This window comes from Serinus canaria, chromosome Z (assembly GCF_022539315.1).
Source record: "Serinus canaria isolate serCan28SL12 chromosome Z, serCan2020, whole genome shotgun sequence".
Lineage (NCBI taxonomy): Eukaryota > Metazoa > Chordata > Aves > Passeriformes > Fringillidae > Serinus > Serinus canaria.
In genome coordinates, this window is record NC_066343.1 from 52,248,320 (window position 1) to 52,276,305 (window position 27,986).

The 27,986-nt window shown below is 43.1% G+C and overlaps 1 protein-coding gene across 1 annotated transcript; it reads left to right on the top strand.

Annotated features, from left to right (window-relative positions):
- The first annotated feature begins 16,863 nt into the window (after positions 1-16,863).
- On the top strand, positions 16,864-18,210 carry S100Z (S100 calcium binding protein Z). Its single transcript, XM_009094058.4, has 2 exons — positions 16,864-17,089; positions 17,556-18,210. The coding sequence occupies exons 1-2, from the start codon at positions 16,949-16,951 to the stop codon at positions 17,712-17,714; spliced, it is 300 nt and encodes a 99-aa protein (XP_009092306.3). The 5' UTR covers positions 16,864-16,948; the 3' UTR covers positions 17,715-18,210.
- The last annotated feature ends 9,776 nt before the right edge of the window (positions 18,211-27,986 follow it).

The following is a 27,986-nucleotide window of genomic DNA, read 5'->3' on the forward strand; positions in this document are numbered from 1 at the left end:
CAGTCTACATATGGAACTTGACAAATGCTGCAATAACTCTCAGTAGGTCACCTCCAGGTATTACAGCTCCCATAACCAGTCAGTTGGTGCAGAGATCTCTGGTGAAACAATGGGCAGGAGCGATTTGTGTGTTTTAAAATACTTCTAAAAATCAGTGTATAGTAATTCTTAAGGCTGGCAGGATTTTAATTGTCAAGCATGCATCAAGTGGTGAGTGCATCTGAGAACAAACATGAGTGACATGAGTGTCTCTTTTGCAGTTATCAACTACATTTGGTTCAGCAATTGCACTACAGCTTTGTGCCTCACCTTCAAGAAGCAAACTGCTGGGGACAAAGTTCAGTATGTTTGAGTCTGAAGTGCTGTTTGTTTGATAGTACCCTTTCCCCTCCCTTCCCCTTTATAGCATTTAGCAGGCTTTTAATGGCCATGTGATATGTTGGAGAGGAGATTAATTGTTGGAGAGGAGATTAATACTCTTGCACAGTTCATGGTATGTGCATAGTTCCTGTTGCTTAGTAAGGGCTTAGTTCAGGGAAGTCTTGAACATTTAGGCTATGCTGCCTTTAATTATATGGCAGTGTCCAGTACAGAGCACTATCAGTATTCATGCTTTCTCCACAGAGTCTGAGTTTGGGACAGTATGTACTCACAGTGTTGTGGTTTAGCAGCTGGGTCCATGCTTCCCTAGCTGAGTGACTGCAGTGGGGACTGCTCTATCACATAATCCTGTGCACTGCAGCAAGTGGAGAGATAGAGCTCGTTTGGATGGAGCCTGCATATGTAAGCACTTGGGGAAAAGGAGTAATTTTGGTGGGCAAAGCAAGGGGATATGCTGCTGCTTTGGAGAGGCTAACCCACTAAATAAGAGGAAATAAATGAAATCATTAACTGGAAGAACATAAATTAAAAGATTAAGTGTGGTGGGTAGGAGTTTCCTTAATGTATTGAAGAGTGTCCTGTGTCATGCATTTACAAAAGCCAGGGGATATAAAGAAATCACAAGAAGCAGTCGATGAGCCAAAATGACTGCATTGTCTCGGGAGGGAGCGCCACACTGTGGTGTTCCCTGTATTCAGCTGGTGGTGACTCAGGACTAGTGCATACTTTCAGATTGGCACAACACGACCCTTGACATTTCATCTTCAAATCCCAGTCTGGCAAACCTGTCTGGCTTTCTGTGAGTGGATGAGTTGAAAAACATGGTTCAAAGTGTAAAAGTATCTAGGACTAGCCCCTAGCACTAATTCAGGACGTGTTGGAGGCAAGTGGTGCTGTATCCCATTAAAATGAAGTTGCCTGCTTTGGTTTGAAGTCACTAATGTGTATCCATTAATTTCAGGTGCACAGCTGGAAATGTTCAGGGTGGCTGTATTGTAGTGATATTATTTGTGAGCTGGGATGAAGTATGCTATTGCTATGAAGAGGGATTTGATGGTGAAATGAAATGCTGAAAGGAAGTTATGGAACTGCTTCTGTCATAATTTATGGAGACTGTGTTGTGTGTATTAGGCTGGTTGCCTAGAAGCTCCCTATGTCACTATGATTAAATAGGCAGAGTCATGAATACTACAACAATAGCCAGCAAGATGATCCTCAGTAAATATCTGGGTGACTGCCAGACCCTGGGTGACCAGACAAGACTGAGGAGACTTGCAGCACTCCTAGCAAGGATTTGGTTAGCATTTTGGTTAGCAGGGTCAGCAATTGATATGACAAAGGAAATCTCTAAAGGTGATGGCACATGAACTGCTTTTCAAGGGTCTGTTTGTTCTGATGTCTCTGTTCAGATGCCTTTCTTCAGGTTTGCTTATTGAAGGACGTAGAGGTGGCTCCAGCATCAGCAAAAGTCAGCCCACAGCGAGGCCTGTGTAATCAAATTCTGCAGCTTGAGCCAAAAGGTGCTGAGGAAGAAATGGCAAGAGAGAGGGGAGAGAGAGAGTCCACCACCAGCTACCTTCACTTTGGTAACTGTGCTATAGCAGGGCATGAGCAGGTGGATAACAGAAGGTTCCGTCTCTAGGACATGGGATAGCACAGAGTGGAGATACCTCTGTCAGATATGGCAAAATGGCAGTGCTGACATTGCTGCTAAGGTCATGATTTCCCCTGCTTACACCTCAAATCAAGATAGCAGACCTTTAGAAAGCAGCCCTGTTGTTTCAACAATCTTTGATCTTCCATGTGTGGTTTAAGTTTAAACAGTGTTTGGCACAAACACCAACCCTAGAGTCTGGTTGTAGCACTCAAGGAAAGTGAACCAGACCTGTCAGATGTGATTGGGAAGAACAAGGGCTCCACAGGGAACTGTGGCTTGAGGACCATTTATGTTCTAGTTCAGGTAGTGGTGTCACTCACATGTGCACATGGCACACATCTTATGCCAGCTGATGCACAGTTTCCCTTAGCATGAACTCATGGTAACTCTTTGCTGAGCAATTAATTCTGTTTTCAAAGAGAGAGTTCCTCACAGTTTGTAATCAGAAGTGAGCTCAAGACACACATCTCTACTTTGATATTTAAGTATCCTAGATGAGTAGGCAGACCACATGCAGAAGTTCATCTTGCCTGGCAGCCTCTTTCCTCCCTCCCAGAGCACCCGCATCCCCATGAGGAGCTGAAGCCATTGCACTAAAGTCAGAGATGCATGGTCTTTGGCTCTTGGTGTTTTTGTGGAGAAGACAGCCACCCTTGAGATCACACCCGCACTGTTGCGTATCAGCCTGCTAGCTTCAGGAGGCTCGCAGCGCTGGGAAATGGCGTGGTCTGGGCTGACAAATGGGACACGGCGTGGGGCAGGACCGCAGCTACTTAGCGAAGGGGGAGAGGTACGTGTCACACGCCAGCCAAGCTGTCAGTCCAAGCCCAAGGAGCTCGGTGATATTCAGGAACTAGCTGAGGACTCCCTCGATCATCTGAGAAAAGAATGTTACATACAGGATCATGCTTTAACTTTCTGAGCATCTGCCAACAGAGCTGACACTGTGATTAAAGGCTCCCTCTTCTGTTTCTAACTGTGATTGCACACTCTGTAACAAACACGAGCGCCAAAGACGTTCCGGTTTCCGTGTAATGTGCTTCATTTTGTGATTCCCCATGTCAAAATACTTCTGATGTAAGAAAAGAAGAAGGACTTAACAGATTATTAAATATCCCTGCTATGTTTGGGAACAAGGAAGCAGATTGCTGGGGAGTTTTGGGGCTCCTAGAATGTAACTTTCTAAGCAGAATATTCTCACAATGTCTTTCAATCTCCATTGTTTTTTATTGGATTTGAAACAAGTTGCTGCTTTTTATTTGGATTTGTTAAAACCAAATCTTCAAAGCATAAGCTTATGTGAGCAAGAAGAGGTGTTGCTGTCCAAGTCTTGTAATCCCCAGATTTCTGGAATAGTGTGACATGCAGAAGTTTATTGTCAGTGATAGTTGATTTCTGTCTTTATTTCCAGAGCATCTGAGCCCATGTGAAGCTTCCCATTGTGGAAATGTTGCTTCACCTGCAGCTTCTACCTGTAACTTAATGTATATTTACCATGGCCATTGTAGTTACAAATAACTTTGTGTTGCTTAGAGTGGTGGCTGAGGCTGCTTTCCAAGAGTGGACTCAATTAAAAAAAAGTACTTCTTAAGTAAGGAATCAATCTTTGAGCAAAATCAGAGCTTGATATGCCCTGTTTTTTGCCAGACCTTAATCTATTCAATATAAGTTGGATATTAGGAAGAAGTTTTTTACAAAAAGAGTGATAAAATACTGCAATGGCCTGCCCAGGGAGATGGTGGAGTCACCATCCCTGGATGTGTTTAAGAGAAGATTGGATGAGGCACTCAGTGCCATGATTTAGTTGAGGTATTAGGGCTGGGTTGGACTCGATGATCTTGAGGGTCTCTTCTAACCCAGTGATTCTGTTTGATTCTGTGATTCCTCAGTGAGGAATTTTAGTGCTATTGCAAGATGCTGCAAGTCCTCATCTCTTTGATATCACAGGCAGCACATGGGCTGGGATGCATTTCTTGAGCTGAAACCTATTGTGTCAGGTGAGTCAGGAACAACTGAGAGTGCTGGACTGTCGTTATGGAACATGAAAGAACACAGGCGCACACCGCTGCTCTCAAGGTGAAGAGCAAAAAGGAAGTTTATTTTCTGACTTCAACATTTATAGTTTTCTAAAAGAGACAGTGGTTTGGAGGGTGACAGTGCCACCTCTCCAATGACACTGGACAAGCCAACAGTCTATCAAATTTCTCTTCTTCCATAAGAGAATGCAAAACAATGTGTTGTTTACAGAAAGTGTGTGAGAAAGTTTGCTACCAGAATGTCACCATCAGAAGGCTTAGAAAATCTTAAAAAATCAGGGTGACATCAGACCTGTCCCATTATTTGGATTGCACCAGTAGAGGAAATGAGAGCATCTGCCTTTCATTCTACTGCAGACTCTTCTTGACAGTAACCTGAAGAATGAAGAATGGGGAATGCCTGGGCTCAGTTGCCTGACAAAAAAATACATACTTTGTTATATCATTTAGTAGCTTTCCACAGATCAGCCTCATCTGTAGTTTGTTTGAAAGTTCCATGAGTGGCATAATTTTACGTAGATAATATCTACAATGGAAGACATCAATGCCTGTTATTTTTCGATGACCACTGGAAGATACAACGTGTGTAATTAATAAAGGCACCATAATTAGAGGGCTGTACTATTAAAGCACTAATGATATAATATTACTTTCTGACATACTTCTGTAAGAGTATGCCTCCAAGGAGTCTTAACAGACTCAGTTATTTGAGATTCCTTCTTTTTATCTGAAAATAAGGATAGTTTCACTTTTGTATCAAAAGGAACAAAAGTGAAACTATCCTTATTTAGGATATCCACAAGCTTGCTCCTGCAAACCCACCAGCCTCTTATATTTGCCAATTACACCAAGAAACCAGAATATTCTAGAAAAAGAGAACAAGCAGGGATGGTGATATCATCCAGCTTTTTAATTCAGGAATGGAGGTGCTTTGTATCATCAAAAGTACACCTAAAACCTCATTTAACACCAGTCTCTGCCTATGTGTCAGTGTGTTGTCCTGCTTTCACTGGAAATAACAGAGTGACAATGAGCTTTTAAAAAACTTTTAAATGATGGCAAAAGAGTTAGTTTGGAAAAGACTTTCCATACAGGTAAAATCTAATGTCACTCTAAAATCACTGCAAAAAAGGCAAAAAAAGTACTTGCAGGGTAAGTAAAAGTATAAATTCTATTTTCAAATATCTGAAAAGCAAATAACAGAAATTCATATGAATCTGATTATGCAGGAGTTTCTGTTCAGAGTGATATATGCTTAGAAGGTACAATATTAATGTTATTAAACTCTCAGGTATAACAGCTATAGAAAACTTACTGCAATAACAGAGTTTGAATGCAACCTGTACAATGTCCTGTGATTCAGAAAGAGTTTAAACAGTGTTATGTCACTCTTTGAAGTAAAGAGAAGACATTTTGATAAAAGGTGTAATACTGTTCAGCATGGCAGGGAGGAGATGAGGAGGAGGCTGTGAATGTAACTCAAGCTTTTTCAAGGCTTGTTATTGAAGTACTTGGGAAATGGAGCAAGAGCAATAAAACATAACATCCTTTTAGAAGGCAGTAGAGCAAAGGATTTGTGGATGACTGCTCTGTTTTCTACAGCAGACATGATGTCTTATTTTAGTGGGACATAGACAGTGCACATTTCAGTGTAATTGCTTTTGTAGGCTTTCTGTCTTTCAAAACTCTTACTCACCCATTTGCACTCACTTTGGTGATTTTATTTCCCTCGTTCTCCAACTTTTGATGATATATGTTAACCATGATGTGTATTGGTTGAGTTATAGTTATGCAATCACCTGTGTTTGCTTTGTCTCTTCCAGCTCTGTGTCTTTGGTTTTATGCACTGAAGGTGTTTGCTGAAACACCAATTTTTTTTCCATTCATGCTAATTTTATGCATCTAATGTAGCAGACTTGAAAATGAGCTAACTGATTACCTACAGAAAACAGGCTTCCTGTAGCAGGATAATGGGAAATGATGGACAACCTTGTAAGAAACTCATGTTGCAGACTGAGATGTGATGAAGGCTACTAGAGCCAGGGGAGCCCTTTGCAAATGCAGGGGCTGAAATGCTTCAAGTGTTATTAATGGGAGGTGCAGAAGCAAGGATGAAAACAGCAAAGAGAAGTGAAACAGAGGAATCAGAACAGCAGTACACAGCAAGTGCTGACAAAGGCTTGAGAATGTGTTTGTGCTGTTTCCATGGTCACACAAGTGCAAGTGCATTCTCTGTCACCATGCTGGACTTATACCTAGCCTCTTGGCACCAGACGTGCCAGAGGGCACAGGGCTCTGGTATGAGATTGGCAGTGTGTGGCCAGGGTGTGAGCCAGGAGACCAACAGGAAGCCCAGGGACCATCACATTGTTTGACATGAAGGAGCTCCCTGACTGGCCAGGTATGGCTTGCATGAGGTATGGCTTGCATGTGGGACCTGCCTGGAGCTCCTGCTACTGCCCTGCAAAGCAAAGGATGGAGGCACAACAGAAGGGATGTGTGTCTTGCTGATACACTGGAGTGATCTACACACCATAGTGTATTATCAATTTCTCCTCCAAATGGAGAGAAAACATGCAGCCCCACATTCTAAGGTGTCAAGAGGAAATTATGCCTGTTGACTTTCTCTGTTACTTCCCCCATCTCAGCTGTTCCTGATTTTCACATGCATGCAAAATATCTCTGGGCCATTTATGGTGCTCAATAAACCAGGAACAATCAACTAATTTCCTTGTCTTTTAAAGACAATTAAATCGATTGTACATTAACTACCTCTACCTCTTTCTCCTAATTCAGATCAGCCTCTAGCACTCAAGTTGGCTTCTGCTGAGACATGCATTGCACCTCTAGGGTTGGTACAGCTTCTTTCCTAGTACTATCAGAAATTCACTTTTCTGGAGCGGATCCCTCAGAGCAACTGCAGCTGCAATAGCTGGAAGAACATCCAGGGTACTCCCTGGATGTAAGCACAATGTAAGCACAATGAATAATTACTTCTTACCTTCTCTGTGCCGCTATTGAATACACATAATTCTTTGACATTCCCAGTGGCATACTTCTGCAGGCTGAGATGTCTTGTGCATTTAGCTCTTTCTAACACAGAAGCTGTTTCTTTGCTGCTCTTATAATTCTGCTGTACTGAGAGTAAGATAAAGGTGGGAAGACTGCCATGATGTTAAATAAATGGGCTTCCCTTGAGCTCAGTGGCATAAAAACACTTCTGGTTTTTTGTGTTCCATTTCTTTCCTAGCCCTGTTTGTTTTCAGGTTCTTACTGAACCAATATGTTCACTTGCGGTAACCTCAAGATCTCTCATGAATTCTTATAGTTAAATCAGAGCTTATAATGTACCCATGACACTTTGTGTTTAATCTGTGTTGAATTTATCTGACACTATATCACTTAATATCATGAGGTTCTCTTGCATCCTTCACAGCGGAATTTTAACTTGTATCAACAACAAAAAAGTATCTATTCATTCTCCTTCCTTTCTGAAATCAACAATGAAATCAACAATGATTATTGATTAGCACTGCCTCCAGAACATGTGCCTGTGAGACCCCATTGCTTGTTCTGTTCCCTTGTAAAACACAATAATTTATTCTTTGTTACTTGTCTTCCAGTTAGACATCTCCTGTGTGATTCTCTTCATTGTATCCCAAGGCAGCTTAATTTCCTTAAGAGTGAGGAATGCTTTCTGGGAACAAGCTGGGCAGTAGTCAGGGAGGTCAGTCATCACAAACTCCTACAGGGAGTGCCAGCAGATTTGCATTGTGACTCTTCTTTACTTTTCCCCAGTGTACTTTGTTTAGTCATGTTCCCACCCTTTTGGTTTTCAGGTGGGTCTCTGCTTCTTTATCCAACGTGACAGCAGACCTAATGTTCACTGGCTCTCTGGATAGTACTTAGCATTGTACCAGCCAGTTTTCCTGTGGTCCTGAGCCAGAGACTCCCACTGGTTATCTACCTCAAGTTCTTCTAGAAGTCCAGGCTGGTCCAGGATTCCATCCTGTCCTGGCTTGTTACCTCTTGTTTTGAGGATCTGTCCTATAACATCTTCTACCTTCACTTCAGACTGAGACAGATCCTTCAACATATCTCTTTCTCTGTCCTCTAGTAACCTCTTCAAGCTCAGCTCCACCACAGTGAAAACACTTGCAAAATACTTAGGCTTTCAGCCACCTCCTTACCTTTTTTTAAAGCCTTCCTTCTATACCCTCACCATCTACTGGCTCTCGATGCCCTCTTGAGGTTTCTTGACCCCATTGCACTTGGACAAGAATCCGTGGTTGTTGGCAGAATACTCCTGTAACATTTCTGGAGAACATTACACTGCTCTAGACTTTTCCTACATTTGCGCTTCAAACACTGGAGGATTAACCTTAAGTGTTTCTGAACTTTCTTTTTCCCTCTGCAGTTGGTAAGTTTTGGGATGACTTGTTAAGGGCCAATAGTGGAATACAAAGCCTGACTTCAGCAAATCATGTGCCTAAATTCCATCACTTTAACACTGACCTATATTAAGTACTTAAATTCTCTGCAGAGTTTATACCTCTACCTAACAGGGCTGTGTTCAATGGTTATTTCTTTTCTCCATAATTTTTAATGATAATGCTTCTTGATTTGTGTGCTGTAGACAATGCTGATTCCTGTACAGGGCTTACTGTAGTAAAGCAGTAGTGAAACATCTGAGTGTACCTTGGAGCAGACAGGAGGGAGTTTCTCTCCCTTGGTTCCCACAGCTTTGGCAGTTTTTGCTAGCCCGAGATCTGGAAAAAGCAGTTCTTCAGCAGGACACTAAGGGGCAGCTTCAGACCAGAGGAATATTCCTACTTTTTTATATACACACAAATTAAGAGAACACTATATCTTCCTTATTTTTCTGTATTGATTTAACATCAGTAGTGCCCAGAAAAACTGAATTAAGTTGATCTGGAATGCTTTTTTCCTGTTGCATTTTTACTATTTAGTTTGGCACTGGTGATGAAGAAGTTGTGAGTTTACTTGCCAGTCATCTGTAAATGGGCCCACTTGAGCTCACAGGGAGGATAGAGAAGATGGAAAAACGTGGTGAACTCTGCATCTGGAGCTATGGTGGCCACCCCACACACCGTGGCATGGGCAAGCACATGTACCATTGTGTAGTTGCATGGGCCAGGAGCCCTCACTGCTCAGAGATGCTCCTTGGCAACATAAAGCTAGTCACACAAGGCCCTGGAGCCCCATTCCCAAAGTAGGAGCTGCTGTATGAATTCTTGGAAACCAGGAAGAAGGAACTGAGGCAGGAATAACTCAACAAGCTAGCTAAGACCATGGAAAATCTGTGTAAGATTTTGTTACCACTACAACTTAGTAGGTGCCTTGCTCACCATCCTGGGACACAGGACCACTGCCTGCAAGGAGAGATCCCAATAATCATGAAACATAGTCTGAACCTAGCTGCAAAACTTTTGTGGAAGGAACCGGACATTGGAGTGAATCAGGCTGAAGATTGCTGCATGTTGGTATGAGTTTGAATTAGAAAAAACATGAGCCATCAGAGCCACTGTATCTCCAAGGGATGGGTTTGCCCTGCTGATCTAACGCAAGGGGAATGAATATCCTGGCTTTGCTCAGATGGTGATGTATTGCCAAGTATTAGCTGTAATGTGAGCTGCCACAGCCAGCTGGCACTGGCTGTGTGGTCTCTGGTTACCAGGCTGCTCTGTAATGGGACCCTCTGCCACTACCTGGGGCATAACTGACTCAGATTCTCCATCTACACCAAGATATTTTACACTATTTTGGCATCCTTCCTGGGCATAGATAACGTTATATTCATAAATTTCTTGGCTGATACACAGCTGGACAGATCTGTCTGCTTCAGAGGCATAAGAAGAAGAAAGAACTGTAGCCAGAAATACTTCTGAACTCCGGTTTAGGGTTTATGAAGTTTTCTACATATTTTACAGATTCATATACAGTACAGTACATTCATATACAATAGATGTTGCCTCCACAGGCTAGTAATGGATGGTTGCTCACAGAGGTAGGAAATGGTGACCAATTTTCTCCGAGGAGGAGAAGAAAGCAGTAAGTGGCAACTGAAGTCAGTACCTCAAATACTGACAATGCCACAATTTCTGTTCTAAGTGGGTATCACAAGAGGAATGACCACTATGGGAACAAGCAGGGTTCAATGATCTGGACAGTTCAGTGAAAAAGTCACTTATGTATTTGGAAAAGAAGTGTGTAACTTGTTCAAAACAAGACGCAACAGAGGCAGAAGGGCTTGGGCAGCCCTTGAAGTGTAACCCATTTAAAAAGATACCTAGAGTAAACCACCAAATCTAGTGGCAAAAGCTAGGAGCATTTAACTGCTCTTTGCAATTCTGCTGCCTATGGGATCATAGCAGTTTAAACAGCTTTGAGGATGTGAGCTGGAACCTGCAGGGGAGGGAGACATTCTGTATGTAAATGAATAGATTAATCAGCCACCCAGATACGGAAACAAGCCACCAATGAAAATGCTAACAATCTTAAAATGAAAAAATGCTCATTACAATTTAACAAGAACTTCTAACTCAAATGTAAGTCTCATAAACTCCTTGATCTATTTAATACATTCTAGTCTAATCTAGGCTCTAATCCAATATAGGAGTTTTATTGGGTAGTATAAATGTCCTTATGAGCCTTGCAGTTTTGCCTCCCATCTCACCTTTTCCCACTTTGAGACTACAATACAATGAGACTACAATACAATTTTGAGATTCAAAATATGTGCATACCAAGAGCTGTGTGAGTTTGGGAAAAATAAATAATGACAGGATGTGGGTGGGAGGCTGACTTGCCTTTCCCAGTGCAATAATTACTTTTCAGAAAATGTTCCCCTCTTGCATTCTGGCAAATGTTGAAAGCCAAATGCCTTAAGTACAAGATTCTCACACTTAAGCTGAGTATTTTACTAGAGCTTAGAGGGGCACTTTATAAACTGCTCTGGCTTAAAGGCAGCTTGTGTCATCTTGAGACCAAGGAGAAATCCTGATGAATAAGTCAAAGCTCCTTCCCATCTGTGGAAGAAGAAGACTGCTGACCTATGTCAAAGACAGACTACTTTCAAACAAGTCAGAGCTCTGCTTATTTTTTGGGGAGCAGAGACCTCAAAAAGAGTAATGAGATTTTCTGCCTTTGATCTGACTTCCCCATCTCCAAGTAGGAGGGGAGGAACATAGGGCCTCCTAGCTGGGTGCATGCTTATATTACCCTAATTAAAATAAGAGGAATCAGTCCTGCATGTTGGGTCCTTTCTCAGATTTACAGGGCAAGGAGCAACCTCCCTTTCTCTCAACAGCCTCCAGTGAAATCACAGAATCACAGAAAACTTTGGTTTGGAAGGCTCCTTAAGGATCACCTGGTTCCAAGTCATCTTCTGTGTCCAGGGACTCCTTTCACTAGACAAGGTTTCCCAGAGCTCCATCCAGGCTGGCCTTAAACACTTCCAGGCATGGGGCATCCACGACTTCCTTGGGCAACCTGTGCCAGTGCCTCACCACCCTCTCAGAAAAGAATGTGTTCCTTATATCAAATGTAAACCAACCCTCTGTCCATTTGCTGCCATTACCCCTTGTCCTGTCACTACATGCTCTTGTACAAGCCCATCTCCAGCCTTCTTATCTTACCCTTCAGGTACTGGAAAGCCACAATTAGATCACCCCCGAGCTTTCTCTTCTCCAGGCCGAACAACCTCAAGTCACTCAGCTTGTCCTCACACGAGAGGTACCCCACCCCTCTGATCATCTGTTGGAAGTCCTGGTGACTGACTCATTGTGTAAGCCTAGCTAGTTTGTGTCTGTCTCTTGCTGGAGAAAACGTGGCATACAGAATTCAGCCTTATAGACTGCTTGTGCCAGGCCAGGTGGAGACCCTGCCCCTTTGCCTTCTGACAGCCATTGCTTCCACAGGGCACACTTCCATGTTGAAATACTCACTGGGAAAGTACATAAGGGTCAAGGACATAACATGAAAGGGACAGTAAAACATGGAAATAGATTGGGTGTATCAGGGTAGACTGCTAGATAGATAGATAGACTGCTTCCAAATTTATTTTTGAGTTTAAGTGAAGAGTCGAGACTATTTGAGATAATTTATAAAGTCAAACTATTTGTGGTATGTGGAGAATTAGGGATCAACGTGCACAAGATCTTGGGCTGTACGGGTAGACAGGAAGCCCCGCTCCTCACCCTGCCTTCTGACCTTTGCTCCGTACCTGGCCGCACCCAGCCGGACATGAGCAAAGGAAGTGACACAGACTGCCCAAGCCATAAGTACCTCTGAGACCCCTCAATAAACACCATTTGCTGTCCACCACATTGGTGTATGTAGCATTGGACCGAGTGACCCTGGTGGGCTTTGGGTCACCGTGCCGGACGCCTTGAACCAGGTCGCCACACCGTAACGGCAACAGTGGTAGTGGTAGGTGGTGCAAAAAGGGCCAGTGCTCACTACTGTACTTTGGGATGCTCTGATTGGATATTAGGGCAGCCATCTTCCATCTTCCCCAGGGAGACAGTGCAACACCTGAGCAGGTTTCCCAAGAACTTGTGAAATCTCCATTCTTGGAGGCTTTTACTGTTATCTAACAAAACTGTCTGTCTGGTCTAATGTTGAAGATTATACAGCTTTGAGCAGGCAGTGGAACTAAGCATCTCCAGAGGTTCTTTCCCACCAACACTGCTGTGGTTTGGCAGACTCTGATGGACAAAGTTAAGGCATGAATGAGGAAGACACCATCCTTCACCGTGTCTACAGGCAGTCCTACATTCTCTGTCAACCACATCTGGTGCTGCTCCTGTGCTTAACCTGCTGGAAACCAAAGTGCAGGGTGAGGACTGATGGGAGAGTGGTGTTTGCTGACACAGCTGGGTCTTGGCCTGATGCTGAATTGCTTTGCAGTCTGTGCTGACTTTAGTTATTTTCAGTGCCAACTGGATATCATACTAAACCAGATTGTTCTGTGTCGGAATTCAGGACATCCCTCTGGCTGTCCTGGATTGCTCAAACCCCTGCCAGGGGGCTCGGAGACCCTGGCACAGACCCTAAGACACCTGTGATTTGGATTATGACCCATGGAAAAAATTACCTTATAAAAAACCTTATATGAGGATCTGCAAGCCGCGAAAGTCTAAGTAGAATAATAGTTAGTTTGTCACAGGCTGAAAAATAGATTTTTGGGGTTTTTAGAATGGGAGTTCAGGAGGCAAGATGGAGGAATCTGGCTGTGTCCTGCCTTTCTCCTTCTTCTTCTTCTTCTTCTTGGCCTTTATCTTCTGCTGTGATGTTGGCACTTTTAGATTGGTTTAGAGTAGAAGCTCAGTGTCGAGCATAGGTGATAGGTATTAGGAAGTTATGGTAAATAATGTACACATAGTTTTTAGTATAAAAAGATAACACTGCCCTGGGGGTGGCCAGAGTGCCTCTGTCTGAGCAGACCTGCTGAGCAGACCTCGGCAGGCCAGAGAAAGAATTTTATGGATAAGATACAATAAACAACCTTGAGAATGAGAACTGAAGAGCTCTGACTCCTTCTTTGACAGCCGGGCTGGGAAAAGAGACTTTGGAATGCCTCTCAGAGTCACTCTGACCAGCAGAAGCCCCAAGAGTTCTGGGGTGTTGGATGAGGAAGTATATAGCAGTTGATTGATAATCATGAATTTTGATTGTGGCAAGTGCTGGGACTTGCCTTCATAGAATTTGTGAGACATCTGCTGTCACTGGAGCCACTGGCAGGATTTTGCTAGCCGGGGAGGAAAGGACTGGTTACAGCAAATTGAGTGAACCCCTTGACAAACAAGCTCACTGCAGCTGTTCCCAGTGTATGTCATCCACTGGTGGGTGGAAAAGAAGGTTCCTTGCACAATTAGGTGGAGTGAAAGTACCTGTAGAAAGAATCTGCACTTATTATAGCACTGTGTAAATTATTGAGCTGATGTTCTGGAGATAATAGAGGAAACCTTTTCTTTCTTCTGTCCTAAGGATGACCAGTCTGAAAGTTTACACCTGCTTCCTGGAAGTTGTACCTCCTGTAGACTCTGCTTAGTTAATTAATTTGCAATATTCATTACCCAGAGGATCAGTGTAATAATATATAGACAAACAGAAGGATTTCATGCTTATATATCGAGTCAGCTGTGGTTTGGTTTTTTTTATCATGGGTGAAGCTGCTGTTGAATAAATGGCAAAAACCCACATAAGCCCAAAACCAAAAAACAACCAAGTATTTTGATGTTTATCTGTATAATATTTCTTATCAATAGTTATAATCACTAGTGAATCACAGGCAAGACAGAACCCTGTGGCTACATTAGGAGCTCCGTGCTTTTTCTTCTCATCTGCAGACCCAGAGGATGCCCAGAGCTGAGTGGGAGAGATATGCTGTGCCTGATATCACTCATTCTTCTCTCATATGCTCTATAGGATCCAGCTAGACCCAGTGTTTAAAGGAGGACAGAAGCACAAGGACACCTGCACAAAATCAGGCACCTATGAGCTTTCCCCAAATACAGAAGAGGTACAGAGAACAGCTCTCCTCCTCACTTTCCTCTGACTGCAGGACAGATATGTTCCTCTTGTTCCTCTGGTTTCTACCATAACCTTTTATAATAATTTCCTGACTGCTGGCTTGCCCTTCCCTGGTGAGTACTCCTGGCCACAGGGATGGCAGTTGCAGGTGTATGCCCTGCACACAGCACCATGCATACCCACAGGGACCTCTAGATGGAAGGGCCTGTGTATTTTGGAAATGAAAATTTACACATGGTCACTTCCCTTATCACTGGGATCCAGTATTTTTATGTGTTCCACCCCCTCTTCTTCCCTCACTTTTTCCCCAGAGGCCCACACAAGACCCCCGGGTTGTGGAGACTTTCCCAGCAGCACAGGCAGAAGAAACATGTCTGAAGGCACAGGAGGCAGGCTGAGATATATGGTAGTAGTCAAAATTAGGAGTGCTTGGAGGATACCAGAGCTAAAAAACAATGCCCACCTAATTCTCTTTCTCTCTGGCAGGAATGAAACAAAGGGCTGCAGCTCCACGCCCTGTTCATCTGCACAGTTGTACTTGCTGGACAAGTGTGTGCAGCTGGTACATGGCTTTATTAAAGGAAACTAAACCCTCAAGCAAACTCACAAGCTGTTTTCTGTTTCATGTGTCTGTCATGAAATCCCTGGTCATTTGTTATTTGGGGTGGTACTCCCTACCATGGTGAAGCTGCTGTTTCCTGCATCCCTCAGCCATTACTCCCAGCATCAACAAGTTCCTGGAGTTTGGGCAGAAGACACTTACTGCCCTTCTGAGGACAAGCCATTTATTCAGAGAAAGAATGCTGGACTGCAGTTTTTGTGCAGGACTGTAAAAATGAAGCCAAGACTGTTGTTCAGTGTACACTGTAATTCCAGGCACACTTTCCACTGAAATTGGTTCCCTGATTTTCTCCTGAGGACTCATTTACTACAACAAGAATTTCATTTGTCAAGAGATAATGTTTTAGGTACATGGAGATATCTGACAATTAAAGTAGATGTCTCAAGGGATATGTGGCAATCTCAAGGGCAAATCTACCCCCAGGTGCCCAGGTACCTTTCAACTCTGTCTGCCAGCACTGAGATACTTAGGCTGTAGAAATGCTGAAAGACAGATTAGAAAGTGTTCTTTTAAAAATGGTGGAAAGTTGTTTTATATCAACCTAGTGATTGTTAGCATTTTCTAATTTTGACCCTCAAGGCCATGAATGGGCATATCTGTAAAAGGTCAAATGATAAAAAGTATCCCATGTGTTCCAAATGCAGCCTTTGCTCAGCCTGGTGAATATTTTAGTGACCCAGTTAGAGCAAGAGGCTTTTATTGAACAGAGTAGACAAATGCAGAGGGAAACAGAAGACCCACCATCCCTGTGACTATTTGTGTAATCTAGCCTCTCAACCTGATAAACAAGAGCCTGTGCATGGGTTTTGAAAGGAAGGTGTCCATCACCATCTGTGATCTGGGTATTTTCTTGTGTACAGCTCCGCTAGCCTGTAAAGCAGGTAAGTCTTAACCTCCGCATGATGATATTGTTTAGGACTCCAGTCCTACCCTGAAGTGCATTCTGGCTTTTTAATCTTTCTCCAGGGCTTATTCAACTTATACTTGATTTCTACTTTTCAGTTACTTTTGGAGTCCACTACTTTGCAAGTAACTGCATTTCCAGCTGTATTTTTTTTGTGTTTCTTCCCTGTGTACCTTCTTACTGTATGCTCAATGAAGCAAAGCTGGGGATGACCAGCTCACATATGTTTACTGCAGGCAATTTATAGGAAAAAAGGCTCAGCCCAAGCAAATACGACTGAATAAATTGACAGATGATACTTATTCTTATTATGGGTGATCTTCCTCTGACCACCTTTAAACTAGTATGAAGTTTTCTATATAAATGCACTTTCATTTTCCCAGGTGGAACTTTTTGAAGACATTTTCTTGAGAAATTTTTTAAATTAGCAGGTAGGAAAGAATGCCTTCATTTTTCTTGTATTTTCAGGTATAGGCACAAAATATTTCCTTTTGCAGCAGCTTTATAAAATGGATACACAGTAGATAATTTTCTTAAAACAAAATCCTTTCTTTCCCTTTACCTTTTTGAAGAAATTGCTTATGAGTTCAGGACCATGGAGTTTTTTTTATTACAGTCCATCCTTGCACACACACAGCTAACAGGATGGATCAATTGAAAGCCCGATTCTTAGCCTAACAACCTGTGTCTTCATCTGGCCCTCTTTCCCTTCCCAGAGACTGGCCTTTGGTTTGACTTCTGTGCAATGTCAGTGACTGTATCTCTGCCCCACAGCTATCCTACTTGCTGCTATGACCACTCCACTGGAAGATGCAATGGACACCTTGATCAGGATTTTCCATCACTACTCGGGCAAGGAAGGGGACAGAAACAAGCTCAGTAAAGGAGAACTGAAGGAGCTCCTCACCAGTGAGCTCACTGACTTCCTTTCAGTAAGATGCAGCTTTTGAACCTCCTGAGTGACTGTGTCATGAGTGGGTTAAGCAGCTATCCAAGTGCTTGGATGGGAATAGCACCTCCTTGTGCAAGGCCCATCCTGTCACAGTCTCTCAGATAATTTATGAGTATTTTGTTGGAAATCTAAGTAGTGTTTGTCAAGGGATGATACAGAGAAATGCACTTTACAGATCCATCTTGACAAAAGAGACCCATGTTTAGTATCTCCTAAAATCTGTTTGACTCATTTCAGCCCCTGTTTAGAACATGTATACCTTTTAAGGGCTGCACTGTCCTTGGTTTCTGATGTTGCAGTGACTTGAGATGTATTACTGTTCAGGTGCACATTTGATGCAGCCTTTTATTTAATAAAACCAGCCTCGTAACATAGCAGTGGTGTCAGGTGTGTCAGAATTGCACATTCAAGACCTGCACAGCTAAGTCACTTTTCTTTCTCTCTAGGGCCAAAAGGACCCCCTTCTGGTCGATAAAATTATGAATGACCTGGACTCCAATAAGGACAAGGAAGTGGATTTTAATGAATTTGTCATTCTGGTTGCTGCTTTAACTGTGGCATGTAATGATTTCTTTGAAGAACAGCTAAAGAAAGAGGAATTTTAAAAATCCTCCATGTAATTAATCTCCTGACCACAAATGCAAGCAAAGCATGCCTAGTTAGATAGCCCTCTTTGGTGTTTAGTGAATGCAAACCATAATTCCTCCAACTGTTACTGCTCTAAGACATTTATGGAGCTAATCAGCAGCTGGTGTAAGCTGGACCACAGCCAGCTTGCACGACTTGAGATGTGCAATATTTCCAGTCTTTGCACTCCATGCGTCTGTAACATGCCTTCATCAGTTGGCTTGGGGTGACAGATCATTTGGCATGAGCTGAGACTTCCATTTCTTCAATGTCAGTGGAAAGCAAAAGGCATGGGAATGTTACTTATATACTTTCTGAATGGAAAAAATTTGGAATGAGACATAACACTTGCAATTTAGTTTTCAGTCATTTTATAATAATCTTATTTTGCAGCTCAAAACCAGGAGATTCTTTTTAGCTCAGTTCTGCTTATTCTAAAACCTTTGTTAGCTGCTGCTCCCCATGCTCATATTTCAGATGTGATCACAGCTGTCTCTTGCTGCTGGAGCATACAATACTGCTTGCCATTATTATGGGTTCATTTCCTCCTGTCTCCAGCTTCAATTTTATTCTGTTGGCATTGCTGCATCCCAGTAGCCAACCTCTTCACTTGGTATAAATGAATTTATTCGTATAAATTATTCAAGTACATAGAAGATTTAGTCACCAAATTGCTTGGAGGGCTGATGGAAGGACTGGATCTTTGGGGGAAATGTGTAAATGCCTTCTGCTTTGAATCTTTTAGCATGGTTAAGAGGAGGCATCTTAGGACCACTTGTGGAAGATTTAATGATGAAATTCCAGGGTACAACTTCGTAATGTGAGTCATCTTATGGAAAAACAATTATTTCATCTTACGCTGAGCCCCACTCTGTATGGAATCAGGGGTTCCCTGAGCCCCATGGCCAGGCAAAGAGAGAGTAGGCCAACCCCTTCCAGTGTTAGCTTGCTCTTGGGTTGAGCTAAGAGTATTTATACACTCCTGTTTGACTTAAGCATACTTACGAAGCCCTGAGAGTCCTCAGCGGCAGGATATTGTGGCTTTTTTTCCTGCATGGAGAGCTTTCTTATTTCCTTGTTATTTTGCTGGTAACCTCAAACCATAATAAAGGGCGTCTGAATTAAATGACTAATTTCTGTTTGTCTAAGATGTTATTGAAATACCACTCCCCAATGAAGATGCGCCCTGCTAGGCAACATTTGAGGAATGTAGCTCACTTGTCTCTCCTTCCCAGGCATCCAAATATCATTTAGCAAGGTGTACATTTGTATGAAATTACATATGATTAAGAATATGTAATTTATTATAAGCAGGGGATTTGGCAGGGTCTGATAAATGACAAAGGGGCAGACATCATCCTAAGAATGAGGCCACCACCAAATGGTGTTATCCCAAAAGAAAAGCAAACTTTGCAAAGGTGACAGTGCCACAGCATGCTTTACTCCTTCAGTGACAAAGTTATACAGGATTCACAAAGCATCTTCTAGACCAACACGACAGAAAATACAAAAGTAAAACTGGCAACAACTTGACAACTTTTTGTCCCCTTTAATGTCATGCACCTCAATATCATTGCAAGTGTTGGACCAGGATGGCAAAAGTGTCAGTCAGAAAATATGAGACCATGTTTATGGTTTCTCATGGGCCCCGGACTTTTGCTAGCCACTAAGCCTTTCCCTGTTCTCCAAGGGGAAGTGAATGAATAGCTGTTTAAAGCCTCAACTCCAAGGTAAAAGGAGTAAGGTTATCCCAATAAAATACAGTTCCTCCTTTAAAAAATTTCAACAAGAATCTTTCTGGAAAGAAGCTCCAGAAAGAAGCCCGTCCCTAATGAACCCTTGTACATGTAGCAGCCCATGTTCATAGCAGAATTATGCTGGGTCACAGCTGGCAGCAGCAATTTGCCCTGGAGTCAGGCAGCAGGAGTCGTTGCTGCAGTGGAGAGGGCCAGCGGAGCCATCTCATCAGCTGAATTTTAGGGATTGTGTGCATCCAACTGCACTGTGCAAGGGGCTTACTTGCAGATGAGCTGTGGGAGAATCAGAGGAGAATGACTCAAATTATCTTTTTTCCAACAAAGTTTCACAAAACCTCATAAATCACTGGTTTTAGCTTGTCTTGTTAGGTGTTTCTTTGTTGCTGTTTTAACTGCAAGGACAAATGTTAAACTCTGTTAACATTAACAGAAGAAACCTCAAAAAGGTTTCTTCTGTTCTGTCAGAAAAAAACCTTTTTGTACAAAGACTGGAAACCAAGCAGAAAAGTAAGAAAATGCACAAAACACATTCAACAGCTCAAACCCACAAAACCTTCACCCAGTATGGGGCCCAGGGGTAAGACTAGCCATCCTATTCTTAGGCTACCATTGGGCTGACCCACTGCACCAGTGGCCCTCTCTCACTCCTCTCCCGCAGGAGCCACCTAACATTCCATTAGAACAATAATTGTTCCAGAAGACCTCGCTTCTAAGATGTATGAGGATCACCTGAAAGTTTTGCATTGCCTCTGAACCAGAAAAAAAACCTGTGAGCGACCCTCTGTTCTGTAAGCACTCCTCAAGAAGGACAATAGCACTGAAATCACTGGCACTAGCTATGCAAGAGGGTGCATACAAGGCCAGCCTCCCTATGAACATGATGTCTTGCGGATGTGAACCTTTTTGGGTTTTCATTCTCTCTTTCAAACCTGAAGGGAGGATTTTTCCCCTCATTGTTTACTGACATTTTTCTGCTGACTTCAGGAAAGTCTTTCTGTAGTTCATGGATCGAGGGAGCACTTTGAAGTTCTACCTGCAGATCAAGCTTGCCGTGTGGCTTTCTCCAGAGTGCCTCAGCATCAGGAATGATGTCTAATTACAGACATTTTTTCCATTTGTTATATCAGGCTGTCTTAAAAACCTATAGAAAATTGAACACCAAAACATGGCCTAATATTTTCAAGTTATATCAAAGAACAATACAAATACAATGCCAGACAAGATCTTTTCTATATATTGTGAAATTGCTTTGCTTGACATCTAAAGAGCAGATTTGCAGAAGATAAATTCCGCTATCTTGAAAGTCTCAGCCTCTGCCATTTGCTTTTATTTCAGCTTGAAAGAGATTTGAAGTACCTGTGCAACTGGCAACACAAAGCTTGATGCATTACCTGTTAGTAAATTTGTAACTTCTTCAGGTTTGCTATCCAGCTACCAATCCCAAAGAGCTGTGCATGACACCGCCATGAAGACAAAGAGTTTGCAATGGAGCTGTGCCTCCAAGCTGTGACTTACCAGCTAGGTCCAGTAGGAAGGCACCACCTTTCAATGGAAGGTGTGGAAGTGCAGTAGGATAATAATCCCAAGCAGCATGGAAGGCATCAAGTGCAGTGGGATAACAATCTTCCACAACAATCTTTTCTCCTTGCTGAGAGACAAAGTTGCCTGGCATTGTGAGGAGGGAAAGAGAAGTGACCCCAGGAGACCCCAGCAGAACAGATAATGTTTCCAGTGGCTAGTAATGTTATTAATTGCCATTAATTGCACTGATTGTAGCAGTGCAGGTCCACCCCAGGTCCCTCAGCCACACTAGGCAGACCCCTTTTCCAGGCTCCATGGTCGAGCATAAAGCAGGGCAGGGTCAGGAGAAGAGTCCATCACATGAGCTCAACAGCACACATAAAAGACCCACTTCCTCTCTGATCACAGCATTGAAAAGGTTGGGTAAAAGGTCGCACACAAAACTTGTATCTGAAATCAGATTAATCTATATAAAGGTTTTTGACTGGCAGGAAGATTTAGATTTAGATTAAGATTTATACTGTGATGTGACATCATGTGCATGTCTAATAAGGGCTTTGATTGACAGGCCATCAATTATTGCATGTGTCTTTAGGAATAATTATGTCTGTTGAATAGCACTGTATTATTTGAAGAAAAAAGGGGTAACATTTTCAATTTGATCTTTCTTCTGCCACATGATATGGCATGAGAGAGAATGTTTAATTTCTGACCTGGAAATCCGTTTGCAAAATAATTCTGTCTACATCCTTTCCTCTGAGTTGAGGGATGGTGGGCTATAGACCGGGCAGCCATCAAAGAGAGCACACGAATGAACTTCAGCAAAAAATATCTAAAAAAAAAAGAAACACCAGAAAATTTGTCATTTTTAAATACCAGCTCTCAGCCACCTGCTATCAGTTGTGTATAAGGGGCAACTCCCAAGGAAGAGAACTGCAGCTGCATCCACTTATTTTGCCCTTGCAAGCAGATTCTCAGCTGATGTAAAATGACAGAGCCTATTGCACTCAGTGGCATAATTTTGCAGCAGCTGAGAACATGTGCTTGAGACTCTAAATTAGCCTTCAATGGAAAGTTGTGTTTCTGTAAGCTGGTTGGCTAAATGAGGACATGTCTATAAAACTGCAAATATTGCAACAAGACAGCAAAGAGGAAGACAGAATAAGTAGTTGCTCAGAGCCCAGGTCTTTGGGGGAAAATCAGTGGAAAATGTTCCTGTCACACATTTGCTTTAAATTTTAAGCTGCCCTCTCAAGTCCTGTTTGACTGCATGGGGTGCAAATCAATGATCATAGTACAGCTCTCAAATATCTGTCAGTGGACTCTGCCTTAAAACTCCATGTATGGCTTTGATTTTACATTCCCAGTTGTTGCATGAACTCAGAAAAGCTCTACAGAATAAAGCCATGGCAGGAAAAAGATCTGTGTGTAGAACAAGTAAAAAAGGGAAGAAAAGCAACTGAACCACCTGGAGCCCTACATAAGATTGTTTTTTTCAGAGTAGAAGAATGGTGAGAAGTTGAGACTGCTGCAGAAAGATGCAACTTCCTCAGCTCTGGCTGGGGACATCAAGTGGCAACAGCAAACAGATCCCTGTGGCTGAGTGATGTGTCTGGAGAGTTTCATCCCACTGAACTATTGATGCCTTCAGTAGATGAAAGCAAAAGTGGTTTTGCCCTTGCACTAATGACCCAATTCTGCAATTTTAGGAAAAACCTCTCTCTCAGAGGAGGGGGTTTTTTTGGTAATTTTTGGTGCCCCAGGAGTAGTAGTGGAAGAAGGAGAATAGTTTATGTTTGAAATGAAAAAGCCCATTACTGCACTTGAGCTAAAGAAGCTCTGTAACATTGCTAGCAAAGGTGAAGCTGCCTTTAGACATCAGGAAAAATGCTGACCAGGTGAGCCAAGGTCTTTCAACATCTGTGATTTCTACACTAACACAAGACATTCCTGTACTTTCACCTAAAAGCATTTGGAGCCCAGCTGATCAAATTGGCACTGCAGACTGCACAGTACTGGGGATGACTGGTAAGGAATCACACACATGAAAAACAAAGGACTATGCAGAGGGAGCAGTTGAAAGGATAAATATACTATTATGTTGGATATGCTGACATCTCTTATCTGACTCATACTGACTGCCTGAATTGTGTAACAGTTCAGTGTTTCTGAAGTTGGGTCCATTAAAGTGATGTCTAACTCTAACAGAATTGTGTTTAATTACAGTTTTTTCTGTGTGAGAATGATTGTCCTCAGGGAGAGTCACTTCAGCTAAGAAATTCTTGTCCTTCTTAGATAAAAAAATCCAAAACACCTTAAAATATCACTTAGGAAAGTAGTGCTTTGTCAAAGGAAAATTTTGTATTTCAACGATTAAACAAATTTCAAAACATGATATGTGGAAATACAGGGTGGAATTTCTCAACACATCTGAGATTATATTCTGTGTAATCAACTGGCTCAGCATTGAAAACAAAGTGACAAAGGTTCTAGTAGCCCCAAGCTGAGCAGAAAATCTGGGAGAGAAGGGAGAGGGGCTGTTGCTTTGGGGAGGGTCACTGGGAGAAATTTGCAGCCATGGGAAAGGAGATCTAGAGCAGGATGTGACTTGGGCCATGAGGGTTACACTTCCAAGCAAAGTCTAGATGCAGTAACTGTGCCATGTTTTGGAAAGGAGAGCGTTCTTCTGCAAGGGCACTGGTACGGATATCAGAGCAGCTGCTGCAGCTGGCAAAGGCAAATATGATGGGCTCAAAGAGGCTGCCTGGGGGCCATGCTGACACCTGTGTGCAGCTCTGGTGTTCAGGCCTTCTTGCAGCAGCACTTGAGGGCAGAGATTCTGTTTAAAGGATCCACAGATGAGGAAAGTCCATGCCAAAATTAAACAGCTCGAGAAACATCCAACAACTTTCCTAACACCAGAGCAATGACATGTGCTTTTTCCAGTCATCTATTCTTATATCTCTTTTCTCTTTCCTGAGAAAAAAACTTTTCTCCCACTTCTTGGCCCTGGCTGCTTTGTGTAGATGCTGGTTGACTCACAGGCAGAGCTGGTAGTGATAACCGCCCTCAGGGTAATCTCAGTGTCTGAATATAATGTTTGCTTGATTATTTGTAACCTGCTAAACTGCGAATTTCACAATCTTTGCTTTTAGCCAATGCCATAAATAGAGTTAATGCAACACTTATCATCGAGCCTGCATGATGCTGATAGGCTTTCAGTTCATAAATCACATGTGTTTGTCATCCCTCTGAGCCACTTAATGTGATAAATCACACCATCTCTTGTGTCGAACTGCCCAGAGTTAACAAGCCATTCTTACTTCGCCTTATGGCAAGTTCAGCTCTATTTAAAGTCAATTTAGACACACACAGAGAAGTAATAGAAGTGGTGTTACAGAGAGATGTGTGGTGAGGTTTGGAAGAGGCTTGTCATACCCAGCAAATAGCTGAGGCAGACGGTACAACAGAAATCAGTGATGGAGATGTGGACTGATTACAGAGGGAGGAGTCCTGGGCTCAGGTTGGATCATGGACTGTTGGAACACCTGCCTGATATTGAAACAAACAAAAGAGTAAAGGACCAAAGCACAAAATGTGGTCTTAGACTTTGTGTTTCTGCTGCTGGAAATGTTTCTTCAGCTGTCATTGCAAGTCTGCTTGCAAAAAGGACATACCTTCAAACCATTGACAGGGCCAATTTACTTTGGCCATGCTGAATTCCATCATTCCTATTGTATATCCATAGTCCTGTGAGCCAGGAACAGGAGCTTCTCACATGTTTGTCTTTGGCTCAGAGTTTGAAGTGAAATCTTGTACATGTCTGTATCAAAGACATGGTTTCCTAATGTCTTCCAGGACTGTGATTTGCTGCACAGTCTTCCCCTTGCTTTCTTTTCTGTGCTGTTATTTCAAAGCGGTGATTAATTGTGGTTTAGCAAAGATGGGACAAAAAATTTAGCCTTCACTGCAGCAGTTGTGACACTATAGAGACACTGGATTTCTTTCTCACCCTAATCTGGTGATCCCATTGTTCAGAAACAATATACTGAAGGATTCACAAACAGTTGAACATGTATAATAAACTAGAAGTGATGTGCTGCAATCTCCTACTCTTCAAAGACACTGATAATGGTATGAGACCTGCAGCCACATGATAACAAGACAGGAATGACTAGTACTAGATCTTACAGACACCCTGAAGGAAATGAAAAGCTAAGCCCTGAATGAATTCTCAATTAGAGTGGGAAAAAGCATAAGGGAAATAAATGTAGCTGAGCACAATGTTTAGCAGCTGACACAGTATGAAGTTCAAAGTCCAGTCAGATGTCTCACACTGTGCATGACCCCACATGGCATCTCTTCAGCCAGCACTGAGCAGTAGTGAGAAATCAGCATGAACAGCTGAGGAAAGAGTGCCTGAGGCAGGACTGCCCCTCTTCCCTGGAGCAGTTGTACTGCAGTCTCACTGCTGCTCCTCTCAGTTCAAGAAGCCAGTCACAGACATCAGAGGAGCCCCCATGGGACGTGGAGCAGCCAGGCTGACCCCTGTGGTGTGAAGTTTGCTTGGAACTGTGTCTATACAGAAAATATTAACTCAGGTTTAAGACCCTGATGCTAGTGAGGGGTTTGGTCTGCTGGAGCCGGTTGTGCACGAAGTCAGGCTGCAGCTGAGGTGTAAGAAGAGATGGGCACCCACGGGACCCTTTTTGAGAGCCAAAAGGGTTCATAACACCTGTCCCCTCTTTGCTACAGGGAGGGATCCCTAAGGATTGTCTGTAGCTCAAGCACTTCTCACTAAGAAATGTCACTACCGAGCACTTCATGTGCACTCTTCCTGTGAGGACTACTTTTACTTTTTATGAGAAGAAGCTGCATTTACCATCTCTATTGCAGGGCAAAGCATGATTTGATCACCATGGGGGAGGGTAAGTGGAGTTTGTTTCACTACTGTCTTTATTCAGCTTTATTTCCTCCACTTCTTACTGCAGCTGGGATTGCTTCTTTTCTATAACAGTTGACAAGACACCTACAAGTTTTGAGCACGAGCTGGGAAGGCAGGTCCTCCAAAGTACATTCCTGAAAAGCCCACCCATGAGCACTACTTTAGCAGCCCAAGGCACTCCAAAGGCTGGGGTGCCTAAACAATACCATCGTGAGCTGCATCAGAGCAGAGAGAGTGATGCCCTGCACCCAGCCCAGACTCTAACCAGCACCATGGCTTTCTGTCATTTCTGCCAGGGAAAGGGGCTGCTCCCAGGGTAACTTATAGTTGTTAGCAGATCAAGGTGCCAATCAACTGGATTGTTTAGCCTGTGACACAGTGTCACTGGGAAGGCATTTTATTGTGCTAAACAATTTGATATTAACAAAAAAATTTGTCCTTCAGAGTGTTATCATGACTCAACTCCATGAAAGAAAAATTACACTCTCCTCATTCACCAAGGGTTTGTATCACATTGAAGGTGCTTTTCCCTTCTGAAATGCTGCAGGGGTATTTTGAACCCAATTCAAAGTGATTTTTCTTTGCTTTGTTAGTCACATTCTCAGCTCCTGAAAATCTCAGTTTCTGCAAGTGACTTTTACCAAAAGCAGTGCTGCAGCAGACAGAGGGAGGGTAGAGGGGAAGGGGACCTGTGATACACTGAGGAGGCAGCAGAGTTGCGTGAGAAGATGGCCTCACATCCTCTCTCATCCTCTGGCAGCTGGGATGCAGGGCTAGGAGAGGAACCCCCCTTTCCCCTTTGAGTGGTCCCTTTTGGGGGTTTATCTGCTTGAGCTCCACCTGAGGCAGCAGAGCACCAGCCAGCAGCAGCAGCTTCACCTCTTTGAGTGTAATTCCCTATTCCATCCCAAACACTTGCCTTCCCCAAGCATTAGAGATGCACAAAAGAAGGCATATGAGACTGGAGGCTGAGGACAGCCCTGTCTTTGAAGACACAGAGAGTTACCCCAGGCTCTGGGGGGCTTTGTGATGAGGCTGGTCAGGATGTCATTTTGCTTCATCAGCTCCTGTTGAGCCCAAGGCTGAAAAGTGGGGAAAAAACCCAACAGCTTGTCACCTCTGTTAAAATTCAGTTCCACATCCACAGCAAAGGGTATCTGAGTTCAGCTTTTGCACAGAATATCTATATATTCATAACGAGCTCCAAGGTGTTGCATAGGAATTTCAAAGTCGCCTTAGGCCTGTGTGAGCAATAAATTGCAGCAGATATGGAGATGGCACCTATTGTCCCTCCCACCACTTTGTTTATTGGAGAAGGACAGTACCCTCACTTCATCTGTCAGGGTGTCCTCCAGACTGTACAGCTTCTTTCCTTTTTCTTCCACCGCTGATTGTTGTGCTAAGCCCAGATCTCAGCTGTTCATAGGCAGGATTTAAACTATGGTGACATCACTGCTGTATGTTTCATTCTGAGTAGATCACCTCACATCTGGTTTAACAGAGTCATAATATTTAACTGCAGTGCCCTGTGTCCTTCACTAATTTTTGGAGTTGAATTCTGAAATCTGAAATCTTCAGTAAAAAATTGTCACACAACCAAACAGGCTGTCTTTCACTGACGATCTTCAAGGACTCACAGCAAGATAATGTCCCAGTCTGGCCATTCAGGAGGCACTCGGACAGTCACACTCCCACCATGAGAGCCTTCAACTGCTGGGATCCAAGCCCCTTGACAGCAGGCAGCTCCAGTGAGCCGATGGGTCCCCTCTGAACTCCCTGCACATCCCACACTCACTCAGGCAGACCAGCTTTCCTCACCAGTTCAAACCCAGCTTTCCCACAGCAGAGCCTCAGACCTCTGTCTCCTTTAGGTACTTTTGAAATGGTGATTAGAATAGAAACCTTGAGCTGATGCCTCCAGAGAGGGACCCTGAACAAAGGAATTCCTGGGCTTTTACACCCTCACAGCCTGTGTATTCGAAGGTCTGTGATCTTCCAGCTAAGTCCTTGACTCTTGCTGTATCTCT

Coding starts and splice junctions, on each gene's coding strand:
- S100Z (XM_009094058.4), top strand. CDS start 16,949: ATGACCACTCCACTGGAAGATGCAATGGACACCTTGATCAGGATTTTC. Junction 17,090..17,555: donor AGCTCACTGACTTCCTTTCA/GTAAGATGCAGC, acceptor CTTTCTCTCTAG/GGCCAAAAGGACCCCCTTCT.